Source organism: Rhineura floridana, chromosome 10, assembly GCF_030035675.1.
Source record: "Rhineura floridana isolate rRhiFlo1 chromosome 10, rRhiFlo1.hap2, whole genome shotgun sequence".
NCBI classification, from domain to species: domain Eukaryota; kingdom Metazoa; phylum Chordata; class Lepidosauria; order Squamata; family Rhineuridae; genus Rhineura; species Rhineura floridana.
In genome coordinates, this window is record NC_084489.1 from 35,573,494 (window position 1) to 35,599,984 (window position 26,491).

The window sequence follows — 26,491 nt, forward strand, 5'->3', positions numbered from 1 at the left end:
TTGACCAATGAAAAGGCTTTGAAATTAATAAAAATAAATTTGACACAGATTTCTAGGATGAATAATGAGGGAAATAAATTTTTCTAGATTAGATTCTGTGTAGAAACATTAGTAACACAAGAAAGAAGCAATGTAAGAAGAACACCAACATACAAAAATATAATTCTCCATCTTTGGAGATGGTAGGTGTTGCCACCACTCACCATAAGCTCAGGGGCACGTTTCTAAATTCTAAATTCTAAGCTACACAGCAAGCAGATTGGACTGTGAAAGACCAACCCAAATTGTGTTTGCATTTTGACAAATTTGTGGGGCAGTCCAATATCTCAGAGAGGTGGTCAGGTCTCCTGCTCCCCTGGTGTATTCACTATAGCAGACCAATTTCCCTGCTTTTTAAAGTTTGATAGAAATATCTGTGGGCTATAGGTACGTTCTTAAACCGCAAGGTTTTTTGCCTATTAGTGAATACATACGCTATAGTCAGTATTCAGTCTTAAAAGCTTTTTGTTTGGCTCAGTTTCATCCATGGCAATCCTAAACTGATTACCTGTAACACAATGTCTACCATTCAGACCAATAAATAATAATTATTCTTATAATACACATTTGGTTAAGTTACATCTACAAAGGAATTTGTTCCTGGGATGCTTCAAAAAGAGTAAGCTGCCCTTAATACAATAAATGTAAGTTGGGGGGGGGGAATCCTCTTCCAACTCTCCTCAAACAGCTTCTAAAGTACCTCCCTCAAACAACCCCTTTCCCTGCAGAGATTCTCGAAGCAACCTAACTCACAGCATTATTTTTCTTTTCCACTGATTGACACAGTTGAGATGATATTTATAAAGAAACACTGCAAAAAACATGGGTTTTCACTGCATTGTTTTGCACTTAGCATCTTAACAACTGTTCTCATCAATCCAAACCTAGTGCAAAACTATAGAGCATAAACTTTTGATTAATGCAAGTTTTGAATGGCTGTTATACAATCATAAATATGGGAGATACAGTATTGCCAATTTTCTTGATGGATAGCCAGCTATTTTGAATGCCCCCTCCTCCCTCAGAAACATTTGTGAGGCAACATATGGCTTCTGAACTATGAAGGGGGAACATATTTTAAAAAAAAACATACCACAATATTGTACCACAAACTTCCCACAGAACCCACAAATAGAATGAATTGCTCTTTAATTAGTAACTAACTGCACAAACCTGTGCATGTCTGCAGAAAAGTTCCACTGAACTCTATGAGATTTACTAACTTGAGAGTATGCATAAGACTGCATCCTAAAGCTATAGTCTCTACCATTTACCTTAAAATACGCTATGGTGCTCAGTGGGACTTACTTTCCAGTAGACATGCATAGGATTCCACTTTTTTTTTTCAGAATCACAGATAATAATGCCACCTGAAACTATTAAGATTGACCAAAAAAAAGCACCAAGCCACATAACGAGGAATACAGAAAGATGCTGCCACATATAAATCAGGCCAGATTACGTAAGAGACTGCAGCCTTGCAAATGAGGTGATGTTGATTTTATTAGACTAATAGCAGAAGAAATACTACAGGGACCGCTGTATTTTACACAGAGGAAAGGACTGCAGCAAATCTCTTGCAGAATATATAATATATAATTGCTCTGCTTTTTATTTAATGCTTGAGGGTTCAAATAACCGTTTTTGTTACATGCAAAAGTATCGAAGAAAACCCAACTCACCTGTTTCATGCCTATTAAAACAGCTTTGAAAGGAATGATTTTGGGATAAGAAGTCAACTGAAGGGAGGGTGGTGCTTAACCCTTTCCCAGCCTACTATGTGATCTGCTTAATATGCAAACTAGGTCACCAGGATTTGGGGGACTGGGATATGGCAACCCTATTGTTAATTCGTTTAGTCTACTGGACTTTTACACAGAAGCTGTGAAATACACAAGGATGTTTTTAAAATCCAGAATAGTATCTGTGTATCACCCCTACTGCTTCTATGATCTCACGAGGATTAAAATTATGAAAGGTAAATTAAAATTGTCTCGTGCCCATAGACTACTGTTAAGTTGTTCTGTGAAGGTAAGTAAGGAACGGCAGTTGGTATCTGTAAGATAGCGTACCTGATGAAAAATGGCGAAAAGCCCACCCTCAACAAATGAAATATTCGCAAAAATTTACCTCAGCGTGGAAAGGTAGGAAGCAAAATAACTGTGGCATGTCTCAAATAATTTATTTTGGAATAACCCACTTATACCAATAAATGATACTACTTTGAAGACTAACCAAAGAAAGCCAGTAAAGTTAAAAACAAAGTCAGTAAAACAAAGAATACCTCCCACCTCTATTTAAAAGAAAGAAGTCCCGGCTTCTTCTCTTTCACGCAAGGAGATCTGGGTGTGGCAAAACCTCAGTCGATAGCGTCCTCTGGGTGGGGTCTGTTCAACCTTCTACTAAAGCAGCCGCTGAGGGCCTTGGGCGCAAGACATGTTTTAAGGGGAGGGGGGAAAATTTGTGGCTTTGTGTGTGTGTGTGTGTTTTAAAGGGAAAAAACACCCTTCTTAATTATTTTTAGGAGTGAAAGGTTGACTCTGACGTGTGGCAAGATGGTAAGTTTTCCCTTAGGGTAGCCGCGTTTTATTTTAGTGATGAAATTGCTTTTGTAGGATGCGTATATGTATATAAGGTGCGTAGAAACAAATAGAGGGTAATGCTAGGTTTCCCTTAGGAAAAGCAAATGAGGGAAAGAATCGAGTCATGGTCTGTGAGGCGACCTGAAGTTTGGCTTAAGTTTAACGCGCATAAATCTGTGCTTGAGGGAGAGGCCCATTTGACTGGAGTAGAAATATCGGCTAGAAGAAGGGCCCAGTGAGGGTGGTTTTTTTTGGGGGGGGGGTAGTGGCACGGATTGTGTTCGGACGACGTGAAGTGAAAAGGAAAAAAGGCGGGAAGTTGTTTCCACGCCTGTGATTTGGGGTAGAAGGCGTGCATGAAGGTTTCTGGGCGCGTCGAAAGACTTATGTACAGCGCGTGTGGGGTGAGGAGGCCAAGCGACTGGCTTGTAAAAAACACTCCAGAGGCGCGGAGGAGAGGCTCACTCGACACAATTTGTCGTGCGGTAATTTTAACGGAAGGTGTTCATCTCGCACGATCAATATAAGGGGAGGGGAGAGGCATTCCTTGTAATGGAATGTTTATGGTCGAACACGATATTCTACTCCGCATTAGTTGACTGTATGGAAGCGAAGGTTCTTAACGGATCAACTAACACTGAATTCGTTTGACTGTAAATCAAGCAAACAGCTCCAAATTTGCAGGACTATGTGGCGCGGGCGGCCGCATGCCTATATGTTCCTGTAACTTTGGAACTAAGAGAACGGCATTGCCAACTCTTCATTTGTGTTCACTTGTAATACGATGGTTAGAGGTTAGTGAAGTATGTTCACTTTAGCATAGTTTGGTAACACATGGAAGGGGGGAGAGGAAGGGACGACTCTTCCCGTGATTATATGGGTTTCTCTAATGTATACTGAATTAAATTGGACTACTAGGTAAGGAGACAGACATATTTGATGTTGTAAAAACCCTGTGAGAACGACAGAATCACTGAAATGTAAGAGTTCTTAAATCGGGACACCAACGTTTAAAGAGTTTTCAAATCACTTATTTTATACCTGGATTGGCATGTGCGGCTTTGAGCCTCGATACTAGGTGAATCTACAACATGACCATAATTTTTATCTTTACATTCCATTACTTAAAGTTATGTATTGGTGTCTGGTTCTAAGTTTCTCATGCGATATGCAACTTCATAAAGCAGTAAAGATAATTAGTGCAGTTCTTTACATTCGTGTTACAGACAAACTTGACCTTCAAGGGGGGTAAAAAACCTGATATTAGCTGGAAAATGAACACTATTTCCCTTTGTATTCTGTAATCCATTTGTTCTGCATGTTAAACTTATCCACATAGAAGAGAAGCTCAAATGTGTTTTCAACACAAGTGTGAAAATGCCTTAAGTTGGAAGAGGAACAATTACAAAACAGTACATATAATTTGTTTGTAGTCTGCTGCAAATCAAGACTCTCAAAACATTACTCGGGAGGAAAGTGCTCAGTTGCCTGCAACGAGCCAAGGATATGTTCTGCCTGAAGGAAAAATCATGCCAAATACCATTTTTGTGGGTGGAATAGATATAAGGGTATGTACTCTTTTTATATTGAATTTATTAAGATTTGTGTCCTGGTCTATCCTGAGGGCTTGGGGCAGATGAGTTTATGCACAATAAAGGTTGCAATCCTATAAATGCTTACTTGGAATAAGTCTGTTTGAACTTAGTGGGACTGACTTCTTATATATGCATAGGATTGCTTTGAAAAACAACTCTTTATTTAATTACTTTATTATTTGATTTATATCCCGCCCTTTCTCCCACCAGGAGCCCAGGGCAGCAAACAAAAGAACTAAAAACACTTTAAAACATCATAAAAACAGACTTTAAAATACATTACAACAAAACAACTTTAAAACATTTTTTAAAAAGCTTTGAAGACATTTTAAAAAAAAGGTTTAAAAACAGTTTTAAAAAAAGTTTAAAAACAGAGGTTTTAAAAAAGAGTTTAAAAGCTCTGCCCAAATATTGAATCAAAATTAAGCTTTCCCATTTGGTTGTCTTACAAAGAGGGAAGAGAAGTGTTGTCATTCAGGTACCATTTTTTTTGCTTTCTAAGACCTCAGAATTTTCATCTCACCACAAGAAAAAAACTTCAGTAGTTGTCCATTGTGTTAGACAAATATATTTGGCACATTGTGATCACAAAATCTTTGAGGGAGTTTGGGGAGTGAGTAATTTCAGTAAAAACATTTCTGACTAGGTGTTCAAAAAACTGCTCAGCCTTTAAAAATGATTTTGTTTAACCCTTTTTTATCCATGAGAAAGGTCGTGTGTTCAAGATGCACTGGGAAAATCTATCTGTAATAAGCAATTGGATACCTCTTCGGAATTTTTCAGAGTGGTACTCCATCCACCTCCCCCCAATTCATAGCCTTAACTTGCTAAAGATAATTCCAATTACTTAACCATTTAAGCATTTCCCCATTACCTTCTTTTCTGGTTCTCTTATTTACTAAATCTAGCTATATAGATCTCCTTGTTTCAGTTTTAAGATACCCTCAGTCAGCATATTGTTTATCTGAACTGTTACCACATAAACATAATGTTTCATATGTCAATCTCCTACAATGGTCTCAAGGCGATATACAACAAAAATAGGAAAAACAGTTTAAAAACAAAAATAGCAGAAATAGTTAAAACAAAATTGACACCGTAGCAGAGACCCATTCATCCAGCTTGGAAAGCCTGTCGGAACAAAAATGTCTTCAGTTATTTCCGGAAAATAGAGGTAGTGGGTGCAGGCTGTATCTCGACAGGAATGCTATTCCACAGAACAGAGGCAGCTTGAATATTTGCTCTATTCAGCTTCTTTCATTTTTTAGAGCAACAAGAATGTATTAATGCTGGGGAAATATACTCTTCTGAGAGTTCACTATTTTGCTGCAAACACTTCTAAATAGGTTCGAAGCCTTACTTGTGAGATGATATTTGAATAATTTTCACTATGCGTTTGCTTGTATGGTATAATTTATCCATAGATGGATGAGACAGAAATTAAAACCTTCTTTGCAAGATATGGCACTGTTAAAGAAGTTAAAATAATTACGGATAGAACGGGTGTGTCCAAAGGGTAAGTAGTGCTTAGGTTGCCTAAGTAGAAATGACCATTAATAAGGTGTTAGTCGTATAATAACATATTAGAAGATATAGTAAATGTGGATATAGGAAGATGTACATGACAAGAATCAATTGCTTGTTAGGGATATTGATGTAACATAGTGTGAGCCGCGAACCTGTAAGTCACAGCCATGAACTTGCTCCTTGCTGCTGTAAATGGTTCAGTGTTGCTCTGATTTTCAGTTCTTTTGTATTTTACCGTGATGCTACTATGATTTTATATTGTGTGACTTTATATAGTATAAATATATTTGCCCAGGCCTTTTGAGAAGGATAAGTGTGGGTTGAAAGTAGCCAACTCCTTTATAGAATGCTGTTCAATTCTTTGTTTTTTAATGATGGTTTTAACTATTATGTTTGATGCTGTTGTGTGTATTCTGTTATATTTTATGTATGTGTCTCTCCCTGGACCATTTGGTTAAGGGTGGACTGTAATGCAATAAAGTAAGCAATATATATGTGCATCAATATTGTAAGCTACCTTGTGAGATCTTGTAGCCAAAAGGTGGGAGATGAATCTTCAAAATAAATGAATTGATATAGAAGTTTGGTGGCCAGCAGCGGGCCCACCTGTCTTTGGCTTTGCTTCTGACTGGTCTCTTTAATACTCATTACAAGAAGTGGCTATCTAGTTTAAGAGTTGAGCAATATGTTTTCTCCCCCCCCCCCCAAAAAAAAGCTTTCATGAACTGATCTCCTGTTTGGTTTCTTCATCTCTGTAATCCTGTTTGGCTTGGAATTCTACTTGCCTAGATACATTTTTCTTCTAGTATATGAAGTTCAGTTTAGGTTTGGTAATTCCGAAAGGTTACACTAGTGTATCTAATTTTGATTTACCTTTGTAGATACGGATTTGTGTCATTTTTGGACAACGTTGATGTACAGAAAATAGTAGAAGTAAGTTGTTAGTTTTGGGTTCTCTTAGTATGGTAATTCAATATCCAAGGGTTCCATTCTTGTTTGATATGGGAATTGTAAGGAAAGGGGTTGACCGTTTTGATAATACATTGGATTAGAGTGGGTGATTTTGGAGTCTGACAATGCAAATTGACTTTTTTCCCTAGTCTCCTCTATACTAAAGAGGACTTCTATTTCTAGATGTTCATATGTCAGAAAACACTTTTCTTCCTGTGCTGTGTTCCATTTGTTATACATCTGATTATAAATTGTTTACTCATAGCTTTTCAGCCTATGTAAAAATGGCTGTAGTATCAAACAATGCTTAGAGGTTTTAAACTTTTATAGAAAAATAACGATTTATTGATATACATACTTCATCCCTGAAGGTCTTGCCTTGATTTAAACATTAGAATTGTTCTTGAAGAAATGTGTAAGCTTCTATAGCTGATTTGCCACATCAAGGCACACCAAAATTCTTTGCCTCAAAGATTTGTTTTTAAAAAATAAACTCATTTTGGGAAATCTGTGTTCAGTGTATCAATAAATCATGATGTCTTAAGTACCAGTGTGAGGCTTTGTCTCTTTAAATCATTTTATGGTGCAGTTCCTCCCTTTTGCTTATTTTAATACTCTTATAAAGTTTTGAGGTTATAACAGGAAAAATACTAACTAGAATGTCATACAATGAAACGTGCATGCAGCTTCAAAAGCAATTGCAGATGTTTGTGGCCGTATGTATGTGTATGCATGTAGCTTGCACTGTTTAAAATAATTTAAATTTGATTTAAAGTATTGGTAATATGTTTACCAGTTCAGAAAATATATGGCTCAAACTTGCACATATGACTCTTTTTCCAGTCACAAATAAACTTTCATGGGAAGAAACTCAAACTAGGACCTGCAATAAGAAAACACCCAAACTTATGTGAGTACTGATAAACTTGCTCAACTGTATGAAGGGAAACTTTAAGCAATAGCAAACTTTAATGTTGTTACTCTAAAATAAGTTACCATGGCATTTAAATATAAGTAACTATTGCTATTTTGCACCATAGTGTATTGCTAGCTTGCTTATAAAACTGAATACTCTTACAGACCAATCTTAATTCTTCCCAGGGGACAGCAAGGCAGAGCTGCAGCTCTGCCATTGCATCCCAAGCCCTGCTGGCTTGTGCTGGCCATGGGAGAAGGTATGTGGGTGTTTCCTGGCTTTATTGGTAAATTAGGTCCAGGTTGGCATACGTGAAGGGTGCAAGGATCCATAGAGCTTTGAATTCAGAAGATCTCCAATGGCAACTTGTCCTAAAACACACCACTTCAGAGCTTTCTGATGGCAGGAGAACCATAAGTGATACTCTCTCCCCAGATGGTAGTGCTCCTCTCCACTAATAAGGCCAGTGGAGAGGTAACTATATGCCATCCTAGCCCTCTCCCCACCATTCACAAAGGAAGGGGTTATGATTGTTACTTAAGTACATAATCCTAAACATACTTAAAAGGAAGTAAGCCTCATTGAAGACAGTGAGACTTGCTATTTGACGAACATGTATCAGACCGCAGAGTAACTCTTGTGAATGGTGTAGTTCAGGTGCATGTCTGTCAGTACTAGCTGTGATTTATATGGAACTAGAAAAAATATTCTGTTTTGTACACTGCCCAGAGAGCTACTAGCTATGGGCGGTCTAGAAATGAAATAAATAAATAAATAAATAAATTCCAGTACTAGCTCTACAATTCCTTTGAGGTAAAAGTACCTAAATTTGTATTTTAAAATATATGAAAACTCTCAATAATTCCCTCGTCTCCCAAGGTACTTATCATGTGCCACCCAGACCGGTGCTGATTAATTCACCTACGCCTCAGTTCCACAGCGTTTGGAGTAACCAAGAGACATATATGCAGCCTCCAGCTGTAATGAGCCCTGTCACGCAATATGTTCAGGTAATGTTTTCTGAAGTGGGGTGTCGTTAATACTACTGAACAGCAGTCTATACCTAATCTTTTATGTTTCAGATGACTAAATAAAATCACATGATTCGATTTGGAGATTATAGTCAAGTATCTGACTTAATTTGGTCTTTTGTAACCTGTGATGCTTTAACTACTGTCTTCTGCATTAGTGGACTAATGTTGCTCTAAGTAGTTCTGTCATACAAGAATCTTGTATGTGTGTCATAACCATTATTCCTTGCTTACTGGTCTATCACAAATGCTTGGAATGGATTACAGTTAGCCATATTCAAATATTGCTGAGAATTATATGAGAACTGGCAAAAATAAAATAGACTGCTACCCATTTATTCATCCTCTGAGTATCAGTCACTGAAAGGCAGCCTGAATATATCTTACACCATCTCAAAGTTGCTCATGCTTTGAGTCTCAAGATGAGCAAGTATCACAACTGTATAGCAGCCCCTAAGAATAACTAACGTCTCTGTTCTCTTGAGTTGACAAGGTTTGGAATAGTAAAGAGTTATAAAACAAAGAAGGAGTATTCTAGGAATGCTGATCTAAAGCTATTAGAATATTAAGGATTACAACTGGATACAGAGGTATAAATTTTCTCGGTCTGTTTTTATCTACATTCAGCAAGCACACCTGTCCTGTCCAAGCCCCCTTCTCTTTTTCATATCATGTTTCTAGTATCTCTTTGTACTGACTGTAAGCCTGCAGATGTTGTATATGCAATTCTGTTTGTACGGTGCCTATTGTGTACATTAGGCACCTTTCAAGTACCACGTCATAAAAGGAATGATGCTGGGGAACTAATAGGGTGTTCTAGAGATTCTCTTTTTGGATACAGAGTAGCACTATTCTCTGCCGTGTACATCTTTGGGATAGTCTTCCATGAAAGTCCTATTTAAACTGTATTGCACCAACTGAACATTTGCATTACAAATTTTTAAATCTGAAAGTCTCAGCCTTCTCATAAGCCAAAGCTGGTAATAAGTTCTCCAGGGTTCTGCTGCAACAAGAAGGGTGTAGAACTCTGACCAAACAAAGTCAAACCTTGTCTCTTGAGCTCTCTTACCCAGTCAAGGTCAGCAGGCTCAGTGGTGCCTGTTGCCTACTACACCTGGTGGAGCAGCTGAGAGGTCATGGGGGTGTGGCCAAGTTATTCTGATTTTCTTCCCATTCTCCCTTGCAGATATATTGTAGACACTTAAGCATCACTGTTTTACAAATAGCATCAAACGTAGCTGAAAAATGTCTTACTTTGATTCAGAAGGGGGCCCTGCTGTCATAGTTAATTTTCTGCTGTGAAGAAAGTTGTGTGGCCTCCACCTGTTCTGTTTCTCTCTCTATCCTCCTCCTTTGCAAAGTAACACTGGATACTTAAAACATGGCAGTTTTATTAATACTTAGCACCTAAGTGTCTTATCTTGGGTGAGAAGGGGTCCCTGCTGTCTCAATTTCTAGTGTGAATTCATGTCACAATAACCATACATTACTTGGAGGTAAGCCCCCGCTGAATTCCATGGCGATTGCTCCCTGGTCGGTATGTACAGGATTGAAGCCTGGATTGTTCAGTCGGAAAGGTGTCCCACAAAGGGACCCTGTACATTTCCAGATCTATGGGGAAATAATACTCCTCTGCTAGCATTCCTACATTTTTATAGAATGTTGAATAAAATGCAGGGAGGTTTAATGGACTAGGCCCTGGGGAACCAGAATTAAAATCACCACTCAGCTATGAAAGTCACTATGTGACCTAGGGCCAGTCACTGTCTGTCAGCCTAACCTACCGCATAGGGTTGTTGTGAGGATAACATGGAGAAAAGAAGACCTATGAATGCTACTGTAAGCTCCTTGGAAGAAGGGTGGATATAAATACAATACTGATAAATAAGGAATAATCAAAATAAAAAAACAATCTATTTCTGACCTGCTTAACCCATGCTTGGAACCATAAAAAAAAACAAGTTACAAGCTCATTGTGTAATCCTAACCATATATACCCAAAAGTACAGCCATGAAGCTCACTGGGTGACCTTGGGCTAGTCACTGCCTCTTGGCCTCAGAGGAAGACAGTGGTAAACCCCCACTGAATACCGCCTACCATGAAAACCCTATTCATAGGGTCGCCGTAAGTCGGAATCAATTTGAAGTCAGTCTATTTCATTTTCATTTCTATAGGGAGTTACTCCTGAGGAAATGGGATTAGTATTGCAACCCTAGCAAGGGGAACAAAAACTGGACTGTAACAGTGATTCACCACCTCCCAACTTTCCAACAGCTCTGCTGGATAAACAAACTTACAGGGGAGGAAGGCAGCTAACCCCACCCTCCAAAAAATCTCAGGGCAAACAAACTTGACAAAGAGGAAGGTGATAAGACATGGGGAGCAGAGATTTCTGACCATAATATACTACCCCTTCCAACTTTATAAAAGCCCATGTAAGCTAACAAACATGCAGGAAGAAGAGTCCTGGTATTTACTGCAACCTCCTCCGACTAACTTCACAGAAGCTTTTGTAGGCAAATAAGCTTACAGAAGAGTCTTTAGTTCAGCAAGTCACCACCTTACAGTGAAACCCATGTCTACTTCATTCTAAGTCCTATTGAATTCAGTGGGGCTTACTTACATATATGCGGGATTCAGATTGCAACTTCAGTAAGGGAACAAAAGCTGGATTGGAACAATGGTCCGTCACCACCTCCTATCACCTTTCTATGTGGATAAGATTGCTGCCTGAAAGGTGGGTGGGGCATTAGGAGCTTCCTGCTCCCAACTTTACAAAACCTTTGGGAGTAAACACACTTGCAGAAGAGGACAACTGCCAAGCACATGGAGGATGAGCATGGAGGGAATTTGGATGATAACTCACCTTGACCAGCTAGCTCCTTCCCAACAGTCCATCAAGGGCTACAGTTCACCATTTATCCCAATTGTCCCTATAGTATTCCCCAGCCCATTCACAAAAGTAAATAAAATTAGCTTAAGAAATAAAAAATGGATAAAATTTGCTCTCTCTGTGTTTAATTAATTAATGGATTGATTGATTAGATTAGATTTATATCCCACCCTTTCTCCCAGCAGGAGCCCCAGGGCAACAAACAAAAACACAAAAAACACTTTAACACATCATAAAAACAGACTTTAAAATCTATTAACACAACCATTTAAAACATAACTTTTTTAAAAAAATAGTTTTAAAAGCTTTAAAAACATCTATTTTTAAAAAAAGTTTTCAAAACATTAAAAAGCAATTCCAGCACAAACGCAGACTGGGATAAAGTCTCTACTTAAAAGGCTTGTTGAAAGAGGAAGGTCTTCAGTAGGCACCAAAAAGATAACACAGATGGCACCTGTCTAATATTTAAGAGGAGGGAGTTCCAAAGGGTAGGTGCCACTGGGCTAAAGGTCCATTTCCTATGTTGTGCAGAACGGACAGGAGGTCCTCACCTGCAGAGTGCAGTGGTCTGTTAAATACTCATTGAAAAACACTAACTCACTCCCCACCCTAGTCTTCCAAGCAAAACAAGCTGTTGCAGCAAAGCATGCACAGATAGGCTGACATTTTTTCTTATCAACTGTTTCTCCATCCGTTCCCAAACAAAAATGGAAATAAAATAAAAAGTCTCATATTACAGAAAGACAAGATTTGAGAGTCCCACTGTTCAGTGTTTTACTCTCACAACTAAGAGCAGCTCAGCATCTATGTATGATTCTGATGTAGGCTAAGTCTACCAAATGGGATTATTCTTGAAGCAGCCTAGAATCCTCCCTGGGACCTCCCTAATTTGCTATAGTGCCTGTTTTAGATGGGGCTCATAACAACAGGTGGAGTAAGTGCTTTCCTCAGACGACTGACAAGCAAGCAGATGAAGTTGGGTGTTTTTTTTGCCATAGCTACACTTTTTAATTAAGATTGACTGAGTGATATACAGAGCTAATTGGCCAGAGAGCAGTAGATTGACAGAAATGTTTGCAGAGCTCCTCTGAGTTTAAATAGTATAAAATGTGTGTGAAATGAGAAAAGAGTGTGTGGTTTTGAGATTTTTGAGGATTTATTTTGGTTACTCTTAACTAAATTTGCTCAAGAAGGCTGTATTCTGGTGTGGTGTCTTGCTGTGAGACCTACAGATGTTTGCAGGTTCTTTCCACTTTAAGCCTGGTTTACCTAAGTTTATATTAGACATGTTCAGACATATACTGGGTTCAAACATAAATCCAGCATGGCTTCGGGCTCACACTCTCCTCCTGTTCACATGCAAGGGGAAAAGATTGAAAGCTTCCTGGCTTGTTGAGAAAACTTTTAGCAAATCATAATTTGCTGAGTTTGGACGCAGCAGTAACTAGCAAGTTTTAAATAGAAACACAAGAAGAACCTTGCTAGTATGGGCCAAAGGCAATATCATTCTCTCCTCTAGTGGTTCCCAGCAACTGGTATTTAGAGGCATACTGCCTCCTTTCTTCACGGATGATGGTGAGAGGGATGCATGAACCAGAGGCTCTGCCATAGTTAACCAGCCATGGTTTACTGTTGTGCATGCACCAAACCATGCAGCTAGACATTTACTGGCTGCATCTAGCTTTTTGCCTATGAGATTAGCCATGTAAGGATATACAACTAGTTGGAGAATGTGTCTAACAATACCTTTTTCTTTTTTACTTTTAGGCATATCCTTATGGTTCTCCAGCTTTATTAATTCAACAGCAAGTTCCTGTTGGATATCAAGCAACTTACAATTATCAGGTTGTGTTAAATATATCACAAGTCTAATATTTAAATATGGAAGCCAAATTTTGACCTTGATGTCTAATTTTAGCTGAATATTTTACTTTGTTTAAATAAGTCTGGCAGATTGCTCGCATTGATTTAGATAAAATAAAAGTAATAACCAAAAGGAAAGTAGTCTTAAGTGTTGTGGTGATAATATGTCTTAATGAATATATGATTGAATTTACCCTTGTGGTCACTGAGATGTTTAGATATGGGACTTTTTTTTCCTATTGGTAATAACCCTGGAAATACTTACATTAAAGAGTAGTATACATACTTTAAAAAATAAAATGCTAGCTACAGGGATGGATGTTTTTTAAGTAACTGAACCCAATTTCATAGTATTTTTTTCAGCACTTGGGATTGTAGCCAACAAAGTTATCCCGTTAGCTCAAACATGTCTGCCTGCATAATGGAACTTTTTTTCCTCTTCCTATACACCCCCAAATCTGTTCTAGAGGTTTCCAAAGCCTTTTGTAGCAGATTTGGGGGAGGTCACTCAACTCAGGGAGAGAAAGTCCCATTATGGAGGTGGAAATCCTTGCACTAACAAGGCAACTTAATTGGATACAACCCTTGGTGCTCTATTTTATTGTGCAACTCTATCGCTGAGATGGCTTCTCTCTTTTCTCTCTTCCTCCCCCCTGCCCCTTTAAGAGTGATTGATTATCCATTCTGCTCATAGCATCCTATCTTGTATAAGTGGTCTTCGTTGTTAATCTTGGTGCAATAGAATCTCATAAACTTGGTGGAAAAACGTTCAGACTTATAAAAACTATTTTCATACATGGCATTATTCTGAACCTTAGTATTTAACTTGTTGAACTGTCCTCTGCTAAAAGTGTTTGCATGTTGAAGCATCATCTTATTTATTTTTTAAGGTCCCACCACAATGGCCACCTGGAGAGCCCAGAAATTACATTGTGCCTCCGGTAAGAGAGTCACATTTTATTTAATCTTTATTGCTCACAGCTAAATTGTCAAAGAAGAATTCAGATGATGAAGTACTGCCCCAGTAGTGGCTCATTAAAAATGGAAGAACTTTTACAGTGGAAGTGAACCCTGGAAAATTTCCCTCTTCTATTTTTTTGGAGCAGCTGCTGAATTTGTGCATCTGTACACATTAAGGTTAGAAGTTCATTTTAGATCCCATCCTATATGCTAAATAGAAATTAAAATAAATCCATAAAATCTATGAACTCAACTACCAAATTAAACATATTCTTAAATGCAATTAAAACAACAATAATTAAATAAAATCATGGAAATGAAAGGTAAAAATATGATCCACTGTTACCATCAAGATAACGGCTAACAACTTTGGCACTGAAAATAAAAGAAAAATGGAACCAAGCAAACATATCTCAGGAGGGGTTCTGTCATAGGGCCTGTAGTAGTTGGGCCTTGATATTGGTCAGATGTGCACAACACAATAAGCCAAACTGGCTTACTGTAACACCGTGCGAACATTCAGGCTCACAGAGAGGCGCTTGCAGTTGCTTTGTTCCTGGTTCTTTTTATTCTGCTACACTAAACTAAGCCAAGATTAACAATGCAGGCTTGTTAACCATGAGCTGTAGCCAAGGGTTGATTCTTGGCTACAGCTCATGAATAATATGGAGAGAGCTTACCCATGGGTTCAGACAACACATTAAGCCAAACCTTGGCTTAACTCAGTGCAACATAGGAGTAAAAAAGTTTGGTGAGGAGCAAAGCAACTGCGAGTTTTTTTGGGAGGGCACATGTTTGCAAAGTACCAATAAGTCATACTTTGGCTTTTACCATCTTGTGTAAATGAGAATACTGGCTAGCAACCTCATCTGGTGGGGAGCACCTGGCAAAAGGCCTCTGATAAATACCTTGGCTTCCTCTGTTTTAGGTTTAATCCTTTAGGCAAGGTTTTACTGAAGTGTATTGTTTTCTTTCCTGTTCCATAATAAATACTTCAGCAGGCAGGTTTGTATGAGTGACGGTGGTTCTTTAGCCTGATTCTACACTGTTCAGAAGGAAGAACTGCTACAGAGTTAAACATAGCTTGGAGGATCTTGCTGAAATTCTGGAAAACTCAACACACAAATTCATGCCTTTGCCTTCTAAAAGGGAAAAGTTTTGTCCTGTTGGGAGAGCTCAGCTTTACTGCAGACTGCCACAGTTAGACTGTGTCATAAAGGAAGCAACAGCTGTAATGACCTCATGCCGATTGTCCATGTAGTCCTAAATACTTTGTGTGTATTTTCCCAAGTGGGTGGGTTGGTATAAAATGAAACTTAGAAAACATAATAAGCGGCAGTGGTGAAAAATCAGATTCCATGCTAGAAGTTACTAGGCACGACATTGAAAATAAAGACTGCCGGTATTGTAATGCCTTTGTATATCTGATTTAGTTACACTTTGAATACTTTATACAGCTGTGGTTTCTGCATCTATTCTACAGTTTGAATAGGTTCAGAAATTATAATTGAGGGGTTAGGATGCTTTACCTTTTGAGGAAAGGATAGTGTTTGGGGCTTGAAAAGACAACCAAGGTGAGACATGGTTGATGCTTATTCAATTATTCATGGTGTGGAGAATGTTGATGGAAGAGGTAGAAAAAATATTAGGGCTTTGGATAAATGAATTAAACTGATTGGTAGTAGAATCAGGACAAAAAGTACTTCACACAGTGCAGAATTAATTTGTGTAATTCATTGCCAAAGCATATAGTGATTACCACTGATTTAAACAGGTTTGAATGGGATTAGATAAATTCAGGGAGGATAGGTCTGTCAATGGCTATTGCTGCCAGTTGGAGCTAACCCTCCTCAGCTTTTAGCAACTGGTGAGGGGATTTTCATCAGCTTGTAGCAGGAGAGGAAAAGGTTAAGCTTTCCCTCCCTGTGTGCTATAATCCCAATGAAAATCTGCCCCCTACCTGTTAATGGGAAACTGTCTAAAGTGGAGTTGGTCTCTCAGCCTTCCTAGTTGGGGAGTGCTGCAGAATGTCCCATGTTGGCATCAGTTGCTTCCTCTTACTAGGCTTGGATGTCTTTGTTACCTTGGATGCTGCTATCAGGAGGAGAGTTCTGTAATAAATTATGCCATAATTGTTTCTCCAGCCAGAGCCATTTAGGGATGACATCCTGTTGCAGCTTGATATCTCTCAGCTGAAAACTACTGAAAGAGAAATGTTGAATATCATGTGAAAGTTGATTTTTTTATATTGGTAGCCTCGCTGATGGATTAGGCCGTGCATCTACAGCCACTTGCAAAAGTAATGAGACACCTGACCAGTGCTCTCATATTACTGAATTACAAATGGTACATTGTAATTTCGTTCTGTATGATATTTTATTTTGAAACACAAACTCAAAAATCAATTATTGTAAGGTGACACTGGTTTTTTGTTGGGAAGTGTTTGTAAGAAATATAAAAAACTAAAACATGTTCGTTGTATAAAGTATTCAGTCCCCACACATTAATATTTGGTAGAGCCACCTTTGACTGCAATAACAGCTTTAAGTCTTTTGGGGTAGGTATGTACCAGATTTGCACATAGTGTCAGAGGGATTTTGGCCCATTCTTCTTGGCAGATGTCACTTGTGGACCATAATTTTCAAAGATCGCCACAGATTCTGAATGGGGTTGAGATCAGGACTTTGACTGGGCCATTCTAGGATATTCACCTTTTTGTTCTTGAGCCACTCCAATGTTGCTTTGGCCTTGTGCTTGGGATCATTGTCCTGCTGAAAAATGAATTTCCTCCCAAGCTTCAGTTTTTTAATGGACTAAACCAGGTTTTCGTGCAGTATTTCCCTGTATTTTGCTCCATCAGTTCTTCCATTTTAACAAGATGCCCAGTCCCTGCTGATGAGAAGCATCCCCACAGCATGATACTGCCACCACCATACTTAACTGTAGGAATGATGTGTCCTGAGGCATGAGCATGTTAGGTTTGCACCACACTTAGCACTTTGAGTTTTGGCCAAAAAGCTCTATGTTAGTCTCATCTGACCACAAAACCTTTGCCCACATGGCAGCTGGGCACTCTCATGCTTTCTGGCAAACTCCAGACGTGCTTTCAGATGGTGCTTTTTGAGTAACGGCTTCTTTCTTGTCACCCTCCCATACAGGCCAGTGTTATGCATAGCACTTGATGTGGTTGTCTTGTGCAGCATTACTCCACTCTCAGCCACTGAACTCCATAGGTCTTTCAAAGTGGTTGTTGGCCTGTCTGTGGCTTCTCTTGCAAGTCTTCTTGTTTGAGTGCTGAGTTTTGAGGGACAGACATGTTGCGTGTGTGCGTGTATAGATCATACAAGGATGGAATCCAAGAGTTGCATAGAACAGGAATAAGCCAGGCCAGGCAAGTTTCTTGTAAGAGTCTTTACTAGGCAAAGACATTAGACACAGTTCTCTTCACAGACAGCCATTTCCCCCACTCTGAGCCTCAACAAGATGTTCCCTTATCTACTTCCCAGCCAGCTTCTGACCTTGGCAAACCTGGCGCTCTGTTCTCACAGCTTAACCCTTCTGCTTCAGGTTTCACTCTCTCTGCTAAAAACCCTGTCTGTGAGTCTCACAGCAAGCCTCACTGACCAACAAGACATGTTTCAGTTTTTTGTTTCTTATGAAACATTTCCCAACATAAAACCAACGTCACTTTACAATAATTGATTTTGAGTTTCAGTGTTGCAAAATAAAATATACAGAACGAAATTACAATTTGTAATTCTGTGATATGAAAGCATTTGTCAGGGGTCTATCATCCAGGAGAAATTTATTTCAGATAAGAACCAAAGTCTCCATCTTATTTCAGAGGCTGTGATTTACAGAGCTTGAGAATTCATAAATTATATCATCACTGTATTTAAATCTTTCTTTGGTCTTCCTAATACAGTGGTTCTCAATCTTTTTGGGTTTGCGGCGCACTGTAAAACATATATAAATTTTCTGGCGCACTTTGTGTACAAAATTAAAAATATATTAATATATTTTAAACTATGAACAAAAATAACTTAATAATATACTTTCATAATATTCACGGCACACCTAGCCACCTCTTGCGGCGCACCAGTGTGCTGCGGAGAACCGTTTGAGAATCACTGTCCTAATACAAGATATTGACGTGCATTCCCTCTTTACTTTTTTTGGATAATAGTTTTTTATCTCCTTCAAATGGTTTTGTTTCATAAACAACATTTCTTTGTATATTTTGTATGTATCTATAATGTCATGTGCTCATTGCTTCTTTATTGTATCCTAATTGCTTCAATTTTCTTTTTGATGTCTCCATTCCAGTTATTGTGTTTCTTTTATATAAGCGCACATCTTTTTTTCTTTGTTGTGGCACATTTTGATACTTATTAACTGATCCTGGACATACACCTTGCTGACATTCTTTACTCTTGACCAGAGCTTGGAAAAGTTACTGTTTTGAACTACAGCTCCCATCAGCCCCAGCTAGCATGGCCACTGGATTGGGCTGATGGGAGTTGTAGTTCAAAAAAGTAACTTTTCCAAGCTCTGCTGTTGACACATCTTTAGTATTTTACTTAGTTGGTCAGGTGCACTTTCATTTGCTGTACTAGTTTGGGGCCTTTCAGTGATAACTCACTTAACCTCTAGTTGTTCATGTTTGCACCGAAAATATTTCTAATGCTAAAACTGGAATGATGGTCAGCATGTAGACTGGGTTGTATTTGCACATTTTTTTACGTAGCACAGTACGTTAGACATAAGAAAAATCTGCTCTTGAATACTTTTTGTCTGGAGCAGAATTGAATAGCTTTATTTACTTAGGGTTGTATTCCAGTGATGTCATTGTGTGAGTGGAACCTTCTTAGGAAATCCTCTGAAGCATATTCCGGGATTCATGGGAGGGGGCTGCAGAGGTGAGGAGAGGAAGATGAAGTCCTTTGAGGGGAACTCTGGTCACACAGCATTGGTTACAACCTTTAGTCTATAACATATTTGTATGGCTGCATATCAATAAACATTTGCAGGGCAGTTTACAAAAGAGATAATACTTAAAATACAGCATATAATAACTAAACTAAATAATATATAATAAAATAGAATAATCTCTCCTGCCTTGCTGTGCAGGATTGCAGGCTGGTGGAATCTAATGGGGCACCTATGAAGTCATCCAGGCAGAGGTCTTGAGAACATAGTGGAGGTCACTTCTCAGTAAAATGAATAGGACTGCTTTAGTAACCACATCTAAGTCATACCTCATCAGTGGTGCACGCAAACTTAGATTTTTGTTCAGTAGTCTCTTTCAATCCTGCAAAATAACAAAAAGAAAAACCATTAGCTAGTGAGTGATTTCTTGTAATACAAAGTCAACCATTTTGTGGCTTGTTTCGAGGGCCGGCACCAGACTGCAGCAGGCCCTGGCCCCCCTGCAAGCACAGGTTGTGCCACCTCCTGTGTCATCATGTCAGTGCACATACCTGCCATCACCCAAGATGGCGGTGGGAGTGTATTGATGCCCAGCCACCATTTTTGGTGAGGGTAGTCATATGGGCACAGCACACTGCTGCAGCAACACAAGAGGTGGTGTAACCAGGTGTATTCCTCCATGCGCATGCAAGGGTGATGTTCCCTGAGAGAGGAGCTGCATAAGCTGCACCATCTGGTTGTGATTTGTAATCATGCACTGCAACCTGATGCTGGTACGGATAATGGAGTAGGAGCTGCACCCGTCCAGCCCCAGCTGCAGAGTCCCTCAGCTAGTGCCCAACCTGACCACCCACGAGTGCTGGATCTGCTCATTTTCTTACTCAATTATGGAAGTAGCTGGATGAACTTACTTTCAGGTAACTGGACAGTGGACTGCAGGCAGCATACCTCATTCACCAAGATAAAATTATAGCAGTTATCCCAATGTCATATAGTGTGCTTCATGGCTAAGCAGGGATTTGAACCCTGGTCTCAGGTCCTAGTCCAAAACCCTAACCATTACACTGTACTACCATGTGACATGGCTAGGATTACGCTTAATGAAACACTATAGGTTGGCAACGTTATCAAGGACTTCAACTGGTTTAACCAGCTTATTTCCAATGCAAAACATTCCGAACAATGAAGGTTTAATCCCATGTACATTTATATACATGTTTTATATTCACCGCCCAGAGAGCTATTGCTAGTCGGGCGGTATATAAATTTAATAAATAAATAAATAAATAAATATTAATAACGATGATAACAGTTGCTGTGCGCGCAAGCCCTGGAGCAGTGGTAGGCCTGGTCAGAGGGGTACCATTTCTGGGGTTGCTGGATCAAGTTAAAGGTCAATCTAGTCCAGCATTTTGCTTCCCACAGTGAAAACTAGGTGAAACTTGCAAGCAGTCAATAAGGTTTTTCTATTGTTTGCCTCCTTCAGCATAAACAGAGATAGACTGCCTCTGAACCTGGAGGTTCCATATAGTTTCTTCTCCAGGTTCAGAGGCAATCTGTCTCAGAATATGCTGAAGTTTGGGAGAATATACCAAAGTTTTGTGAGGGGTGGGTGCTTGAAGGCAGAGGTTGTTGTAGATTGTGTGTGTTTTGAGACACACACACCTTCCAAGCAGCCTCCCCAATTGCATTTCAACGTAAACCTCCAGAATTCTCTTGTCATCCAACAAAGCAATGAATGCACACATACCTCTGCTCTCCCCACAGCCTCCCCTTATAGGCTCCAGACTTTAAGAAAGCGCATAGAAGGAAGACGAGCACTTCTCCCAGTGCAAGCAAGCAACCTACCTCTCTCAAACCCTGATTTACACAAGGAGGAAATATGTGCTGCTACTGTGTAAATTCAGCAGCCACATCATTCTCTCATCCACCACATCCAATTTTTTTCAAGAAAAACAAGGGCTAACCTCCTCACCCAAGGAAACCTGAGTTGTCTGTTCCTCTTCTCATACACACAAAATAAGTAAAATCAGTGGTGCTGTCACACCCATTTTTGAGCTTGGCTGCAAGTGTGTGCAGTGAGTTCTGAAGGAGAGAAGGGAACAATGTAGCAGAACAGATTTTGAAAGAGCAGCCAACATCTATAGGAACAATGCATGGTCCTGATTGGTGGGGGGACGTTCACATGCCCTCCTTTCTTTTTATTTTCGGTGTCTTTTGATATACGAATGAATCCATTAGCTACTTGGGGGGGGAATGAATTAGTGTTTTGTCCACAGCCTTCCTTAACTAAGCCTCTGTAAACATGGTTGGTTTTTTAACTGTTTCCCATCCAGGAGATAAAGGGTAAGAGCACCTAGGAAGCCTCTCAGTTAGTGGAAATGTATTAATATTACTGTGGGTGTCAGAGAAAGACTGGCCTATCGCTTTGGAGGTTTGGGAAGTTCAGAATCTTGGGAGGGCACTGTCCCACTTTACCCAACAAAGCAGTCTTCCCTGCTGTGTTGTAATCTCCACATATCCCTTAATAAATTGTCCCCAGTAAATTTAAGGTTAACTTGTTTGTGCTGGAGGATGATTGATAACCTGGTTCATATCACCAGCTATTATCCAATCCTCATTGCCAAAATTGTTGGGTTTTTTAAATTAAGCTTTTTATAAAACTTGTTGATACTGGGAGCATACATCCTACTAATATTAACATTTTCTGTTAAATGTTAGTATTACGTGGATGAGCAGGGTAGAATAGCATTTCTTTATTCCGGGTTTTTTTGTATATGAACAGTGCTCCTTGATTTGGGAGTAATGTTGGGAGTAAAAGGTCTCAATACTACAGTACACAATGTAACTTGATACATTTTTCTGACTTGTAATTTTGGATTGCTTTCTGTTGCTAGCTTGCATACAATACCTCTGTTTTAAACTGCTTTCTTCTTCTCCTAGGATGGACAACGTTGATTTGTATTAATTCTTAAACTTAATATTTTACATAGGCTTACACCACAGTGAACTATGGATGTGAAATGGATGCAGGAACAGATCAGGCAGAGTGTTCTATGGCTGAGACTGCACAATCCAGTGCAAACAGTCCACAAAAGGTACACATGATTTCTTTTAAAAAACCCAGAGAGAAACACGAGGAATTACAGAGTGTGAGAATGTGGTACATGTATTGCTTCTATCTCTTCCTGGAGCATTTGTGATAAGTGATTAATATTTTCTTGAGTTAATTTAGGCCGCTTTCTTGCTTCATTCAACATCTTGCTCCATGTTTGATAAAATGTCCCTATTAAATATTCTCTGCACAAGTTCATTGTTAGGGGAAGTAGCATGACAAAGATAATGAAAGTAATGTGTATTGTATTTGTATTGCTGGTGTTGGAAGGCTCTAGCTAAATCAGGATCCTGCTTGCCTCCTATTACACAAGATGGAAATTATATGCCCCAAGTGTGTGAACAGCTAAAATAGTATTCTGCCAAGTAGAAAGTTCTATGGCTGAGACATACAATAGTTTTTTAATGAATTATGGCTGATTGCTAGAACTTTTGATCCAGGTGCAAGAGGTTTGTTGGCCTCTTAATATTTGCCATGTTGAGGTTCTTTTCTGTGTTTGCATGTGTTAATAACTTGTAAATGGAGAAGTCTTATAGAGATGGGGAAGGTTTCCTTCACATCTGTCTTCTGGAGAGGTAGGAAGACTTCACAGGGAGGCTGCTTGTACTAGGTTTGTGTATATATATTCACAGAAGGTCAGCAGTACACTATTTTGTTATCTCTACATGGCCATGGCATTCCAGGTCAGTCATTATATTCATGTAACTTAACAGAAAAACTGGTTTCATTCTGTCCAAACTCGTATCCTATGCAAAGGATATATTGGGCTTGAGAGCAGTTTCTTCTGTTTTCTCCCCTCTCCCTTTCTCTTTCCTGGTTGCTAATAGTAGAATGCAGCTATCAACCAAAAATTGATTTTGATAAACTTACAGTATAACACGTAGTAGGTAAAGTGACTGTCGGTAAGCTCCAGGAAGTCTTAACAAGAAGACTTTCAAGACTGCTGTTGGGACATACCCTGTTTAAATATAGAGAAGGAATTGCTTTAATACATTTTTCTCTTGAGTTACTGATGAGGTGCCTTCCAAAGTGACTACTAGAAAGTTTGCCACTAAAGATGTTGCCTTCGAATTGATTTTGGAGATAGTGACTTTTGCAGCAGATGTCTTGGTGTATCCAATTTTATGCTTTTACCTATCGGGTGCATGCAGTATTGACAATAAACTAATAAAACTTTATTTTAGAAATCTGTGGACCGAAGCATACAGACAGTAGTGTCATGTCTATGTAATCCAGACAACCGGTTGAGGAACAATATTGTAACTCAAGAGGACTATCTTAAGGTATGAATATGACTGTGAACTATTAGGAGTTCAAATCAAGTAGGCAGTAGTTTTTAATCACTAGAATGACAGAATTTTATGAGTTTGTAGAAGCCTTAAATCTTACTGCTGCTCCCATTTGGAACTTAAAGAAATTAAGAAAATTAAGCGTTTTGACTACAGATTTGACAGTGATGACTACACTCACCTCCTTCATAGCGTTATTGATACATTTTAATTTGGCATTGAAATGATGTTCTTACTAAATGTAACTGTTTAGTTGATGCATAACTGAGAGCAGCAACATCCATCACAAGGAAGCCGTAATAGAGAGGGCACAAGTTACTTTGCATCCACTCTTCAGATAGTGTATGAAGGAGGAACTTGCTGTCTCCATGGACAAATGTGTGTTACAGCAATGCAGTTTTCCGTCTCTGTACAATGGCCATAAACCGAAAGAGGATGAACCTCATTTGTGCATTCTCTATATCCTTTGCATTAACAAAGTTGCCTTAAAAGTGGATTATTTTTGAAGGCAGGAGAGTATCTTCAAGACATTATTATGAAAAGTAAAATTGTACTTTAATTTCTCTCTCCCCCCCCCCACCTATGTAGGAGAAGAGGGCACATCATTTTAGAAGAAGCAGAGCTGTACTTAAAACTGTTTGATTTAATGACACTGACTTAGAAGACCAGAAATGCTTCATGTTTTGTGTTAAAAAAGAGAAAATATAGCTAGCAGAATGTACTTGACAATTATGTAGCCTTATTGGCAAATGTCATTTCAAGTTGGAGTTTGTTTGAAGTTTGTATGTTATCTATTTCTAGACGGTTTTTGAGTTCTGTATGTTACCTATTTCTAGACTTGTTTGAATTCTGTATGTTATCTATTCTAGAACTGTTTATATGTTTTACCTAGTCTAGATGTTTAAATATTGTAATTTCTAACTAGAAAAGGTCTAATAGTTTTGAGTTCAGTTTTAAGAAATATTTAAAGTTTTGCTTAGCTTTAAAGTATATTTCTGCATGTTTCTGCATGTTGGCAGTTTTCTAACATTTTAACTTGTACCTTCAGTACTTTTACTTACTCCCAGCTCACACGTAAAAAATCAAAGTGTTTTTTTGCCAGAGGTATTTTTAAAACTGTACTTGAATCAGGTAAAGAGACAGACATCCAGTTGCAACTCAATTAGTGCCTTAAGTATATAGTCAGTACAGTGTTGCCTTAAAAATTCAATCAGTGGGGACTTCATTCACTAGCTGTGTGTGCTGCTTAGTTTTATCAGTTTGAGAACTGATAATTAAAAGTGTACTCAAGAATATAACTAACGGTATTAATTATACTTGGTGAGTTACACTTTTTTTTATACTGGGCCATCTTGGCTAATAACCATACCTTAAAATTGTGGAAAGAATGAGTACTACAATGTGATCTTGTGATTTTTAAAACTGGTCACCAACTTTAAATCAAAGAATTTCTAAAACCGTTTAATTATGTAGAATTTAGTTTTGTATCAGTAGAATTCCACAAAATAAACTCTTTGAGGTGGATTGCTTTTGTGATTGGATATTTATTTATTATTTGAGTGATATCCCAGGGCCGCGAATATCTATTATACTATATCTGGAAAGCCAAAGATAACTACAACATGCAAAAGAAGTTCAACTAAATATCAGCAGTATTTATGCTTTAAGTGTGTTCATCCTTGTCCTTAGCTGGGTATGTCAGAAACAACTATACATATTCTGTCTGTACCATAGACTATGAACTTGTCTCCATGCTTACCAAGTTCTACCCCTTGTATAAGACTTTAGGTTCAAATAACTAAATACTTTTGCATGAAAACATATTGTGTAATGATGAGAGCTTGAAATATTTTTGAAGAGCAAAGTTCTCTGTCTAAAAGATTCCCTGCCACAGGTTTGGTTCTGCTTGCATAGCAACAGGGAACAGCTGCAGCACTGGGGGACTGCAGAAGACTTCCCTGGGAATGAGTATCTGAGTATCTGTGTGCTTGCTTGCTTGCTTGGTCCTCTGGGTTGCTGTCTCTTGAGACAGCTGAAGTCCCTGGTAAGTACTGCAAGGACTGGGATGCCCTGCCGGACCCTGACTCCAGAGAGAGGCTGCAGTCAACATTGCAGCCTCTTGCATCAGCTCCTGGCTAGGTTAGGGGTATAAAAGCCTGCTGCCCTTAGGTAGCAGGGTTGCCACTGAAGGGGGTGCACCTTGGGGAATCCCGAGGGCAAGGATGCCACCCCTTGCTATTTTTTTTAACCAATGTAGAGGAGATTGGTAGTGGGAAGGGCGTATGGCGCATGTGTAGTTCCTGCACAGAGTGAGAGCCAGATGCCTTCAGAGTGAGAGTCTGCATCTGTCAGAAGGTTGGCCCTTCCCGAGTGTGAGACTAAGGTGGAGTAATGTGCCCTGTGTGAAAGATAATTGAGCGAGCCTGACTGTTGCAAATTCTCTCAGAGGCCTACTGGGATAACTGGTTCAGGTTGGTTTTGTTGGTGGGCTCTTGTTGGGTCCATATCAGGTGTTTAGGAGGAGTCTCAGTAAGGAGGAAGATGGGTGCCACCCCAATTTCAATGATCGCTGGTAGAGGGATGTATAGCCATAGGGAAGTGGTGAACTACTATTGAAGATGAGGGCAAGGCTATCTACACTTTGTTCCTTGCTCCCACTCCTCTCATGGATGGGTACCTCGTTGCTCATCTGCTGTGCTCACTGGCCTGTGTGTGTTGTTTAACGCCAGATCAGAACACAGTAAGTTCACACTCATCCATGATGTGATCATGGATGAAGGTGCCGATTTGGTGTACATTA

The 26,491-nt window shown here is 39.1% G+C and overlaps 1 protein-coding gene across 5 annotated transcripts; it reads left to right on the top strand.

The window, feature by feature from the left end:
- Nucleotides 1-2,372: 2,372 nt before the first annotated feature.
- Nucleotides 2,373-25,215, top strand: DAZL (deleted in azoospermia like). Of its 5 annotated transcripts, none has more exons than XM_061587281.1 (11): nucleotides 2,375-2,597; nucleotides 4,055-4,189; nucleotides 5,641-5,732; nucleotides 6,625-6,676; nucleotides 7,538-7,604; nucleotides 8,490-8,620; nucleotides 13,303-13,380; nucleotides 14,289-14,339; nucleotides 22,281-22,385; nucleotides 23,587-23,685; nucleotides 24,280-25,215. In XM_061587281.1, exons 1-11 carry the CDS (start codon nucleotides 2,595-2,597, stop codon nucleotides 24,331-24,333), a joined length of 867 nt encoding a protein of 288 aa, XP_061443265.1. In that variant the 5' UTR covers nucleotides 2,375-2,594; the 3' UTR covers nucleotides 24,334-25,215. The 5 variants fall into 5 exon arrangements, with proteins under 5 accessions (XP_061443266.1, XP_061443265.1, XP_061443264.1 ...); XM_061587280.1 differs by lacking the exon at nucleotides 2,375-2,597 and adding an exon at nucleotides 2,881-3,025; XM_061587284.1 differs by lacking the exon at nucleotides 2,375-2,597 and adding an exon at nucleotides 3,029-3,106.
- Nucleotides 25,216-26,491: the final 1,276 nt, after the last annotated feature.

Coding starts and splice junctions, on each gene's coding strand:
- DAZL (XM_061587279.1), top strand. CDS start 3,329: ATGCCTATATGTTCCTGTAACTTTGGAACTAAGAGAACGGCATTGCCA. Junction 6,677..7,537: donor ATGTACAGAAAATAGTAGAA/GTAAGTTGTTAG, acceptor CTCTTTTTCCAG/TCACAAATAAACTTTCATGG. Junction 23,686..24,279: donor CTCAAGAGGACTATCTTAAG/GTATGAATATGA, acceptor CCACCTATGTAG/GAGAAGAGGGCACATCATTT.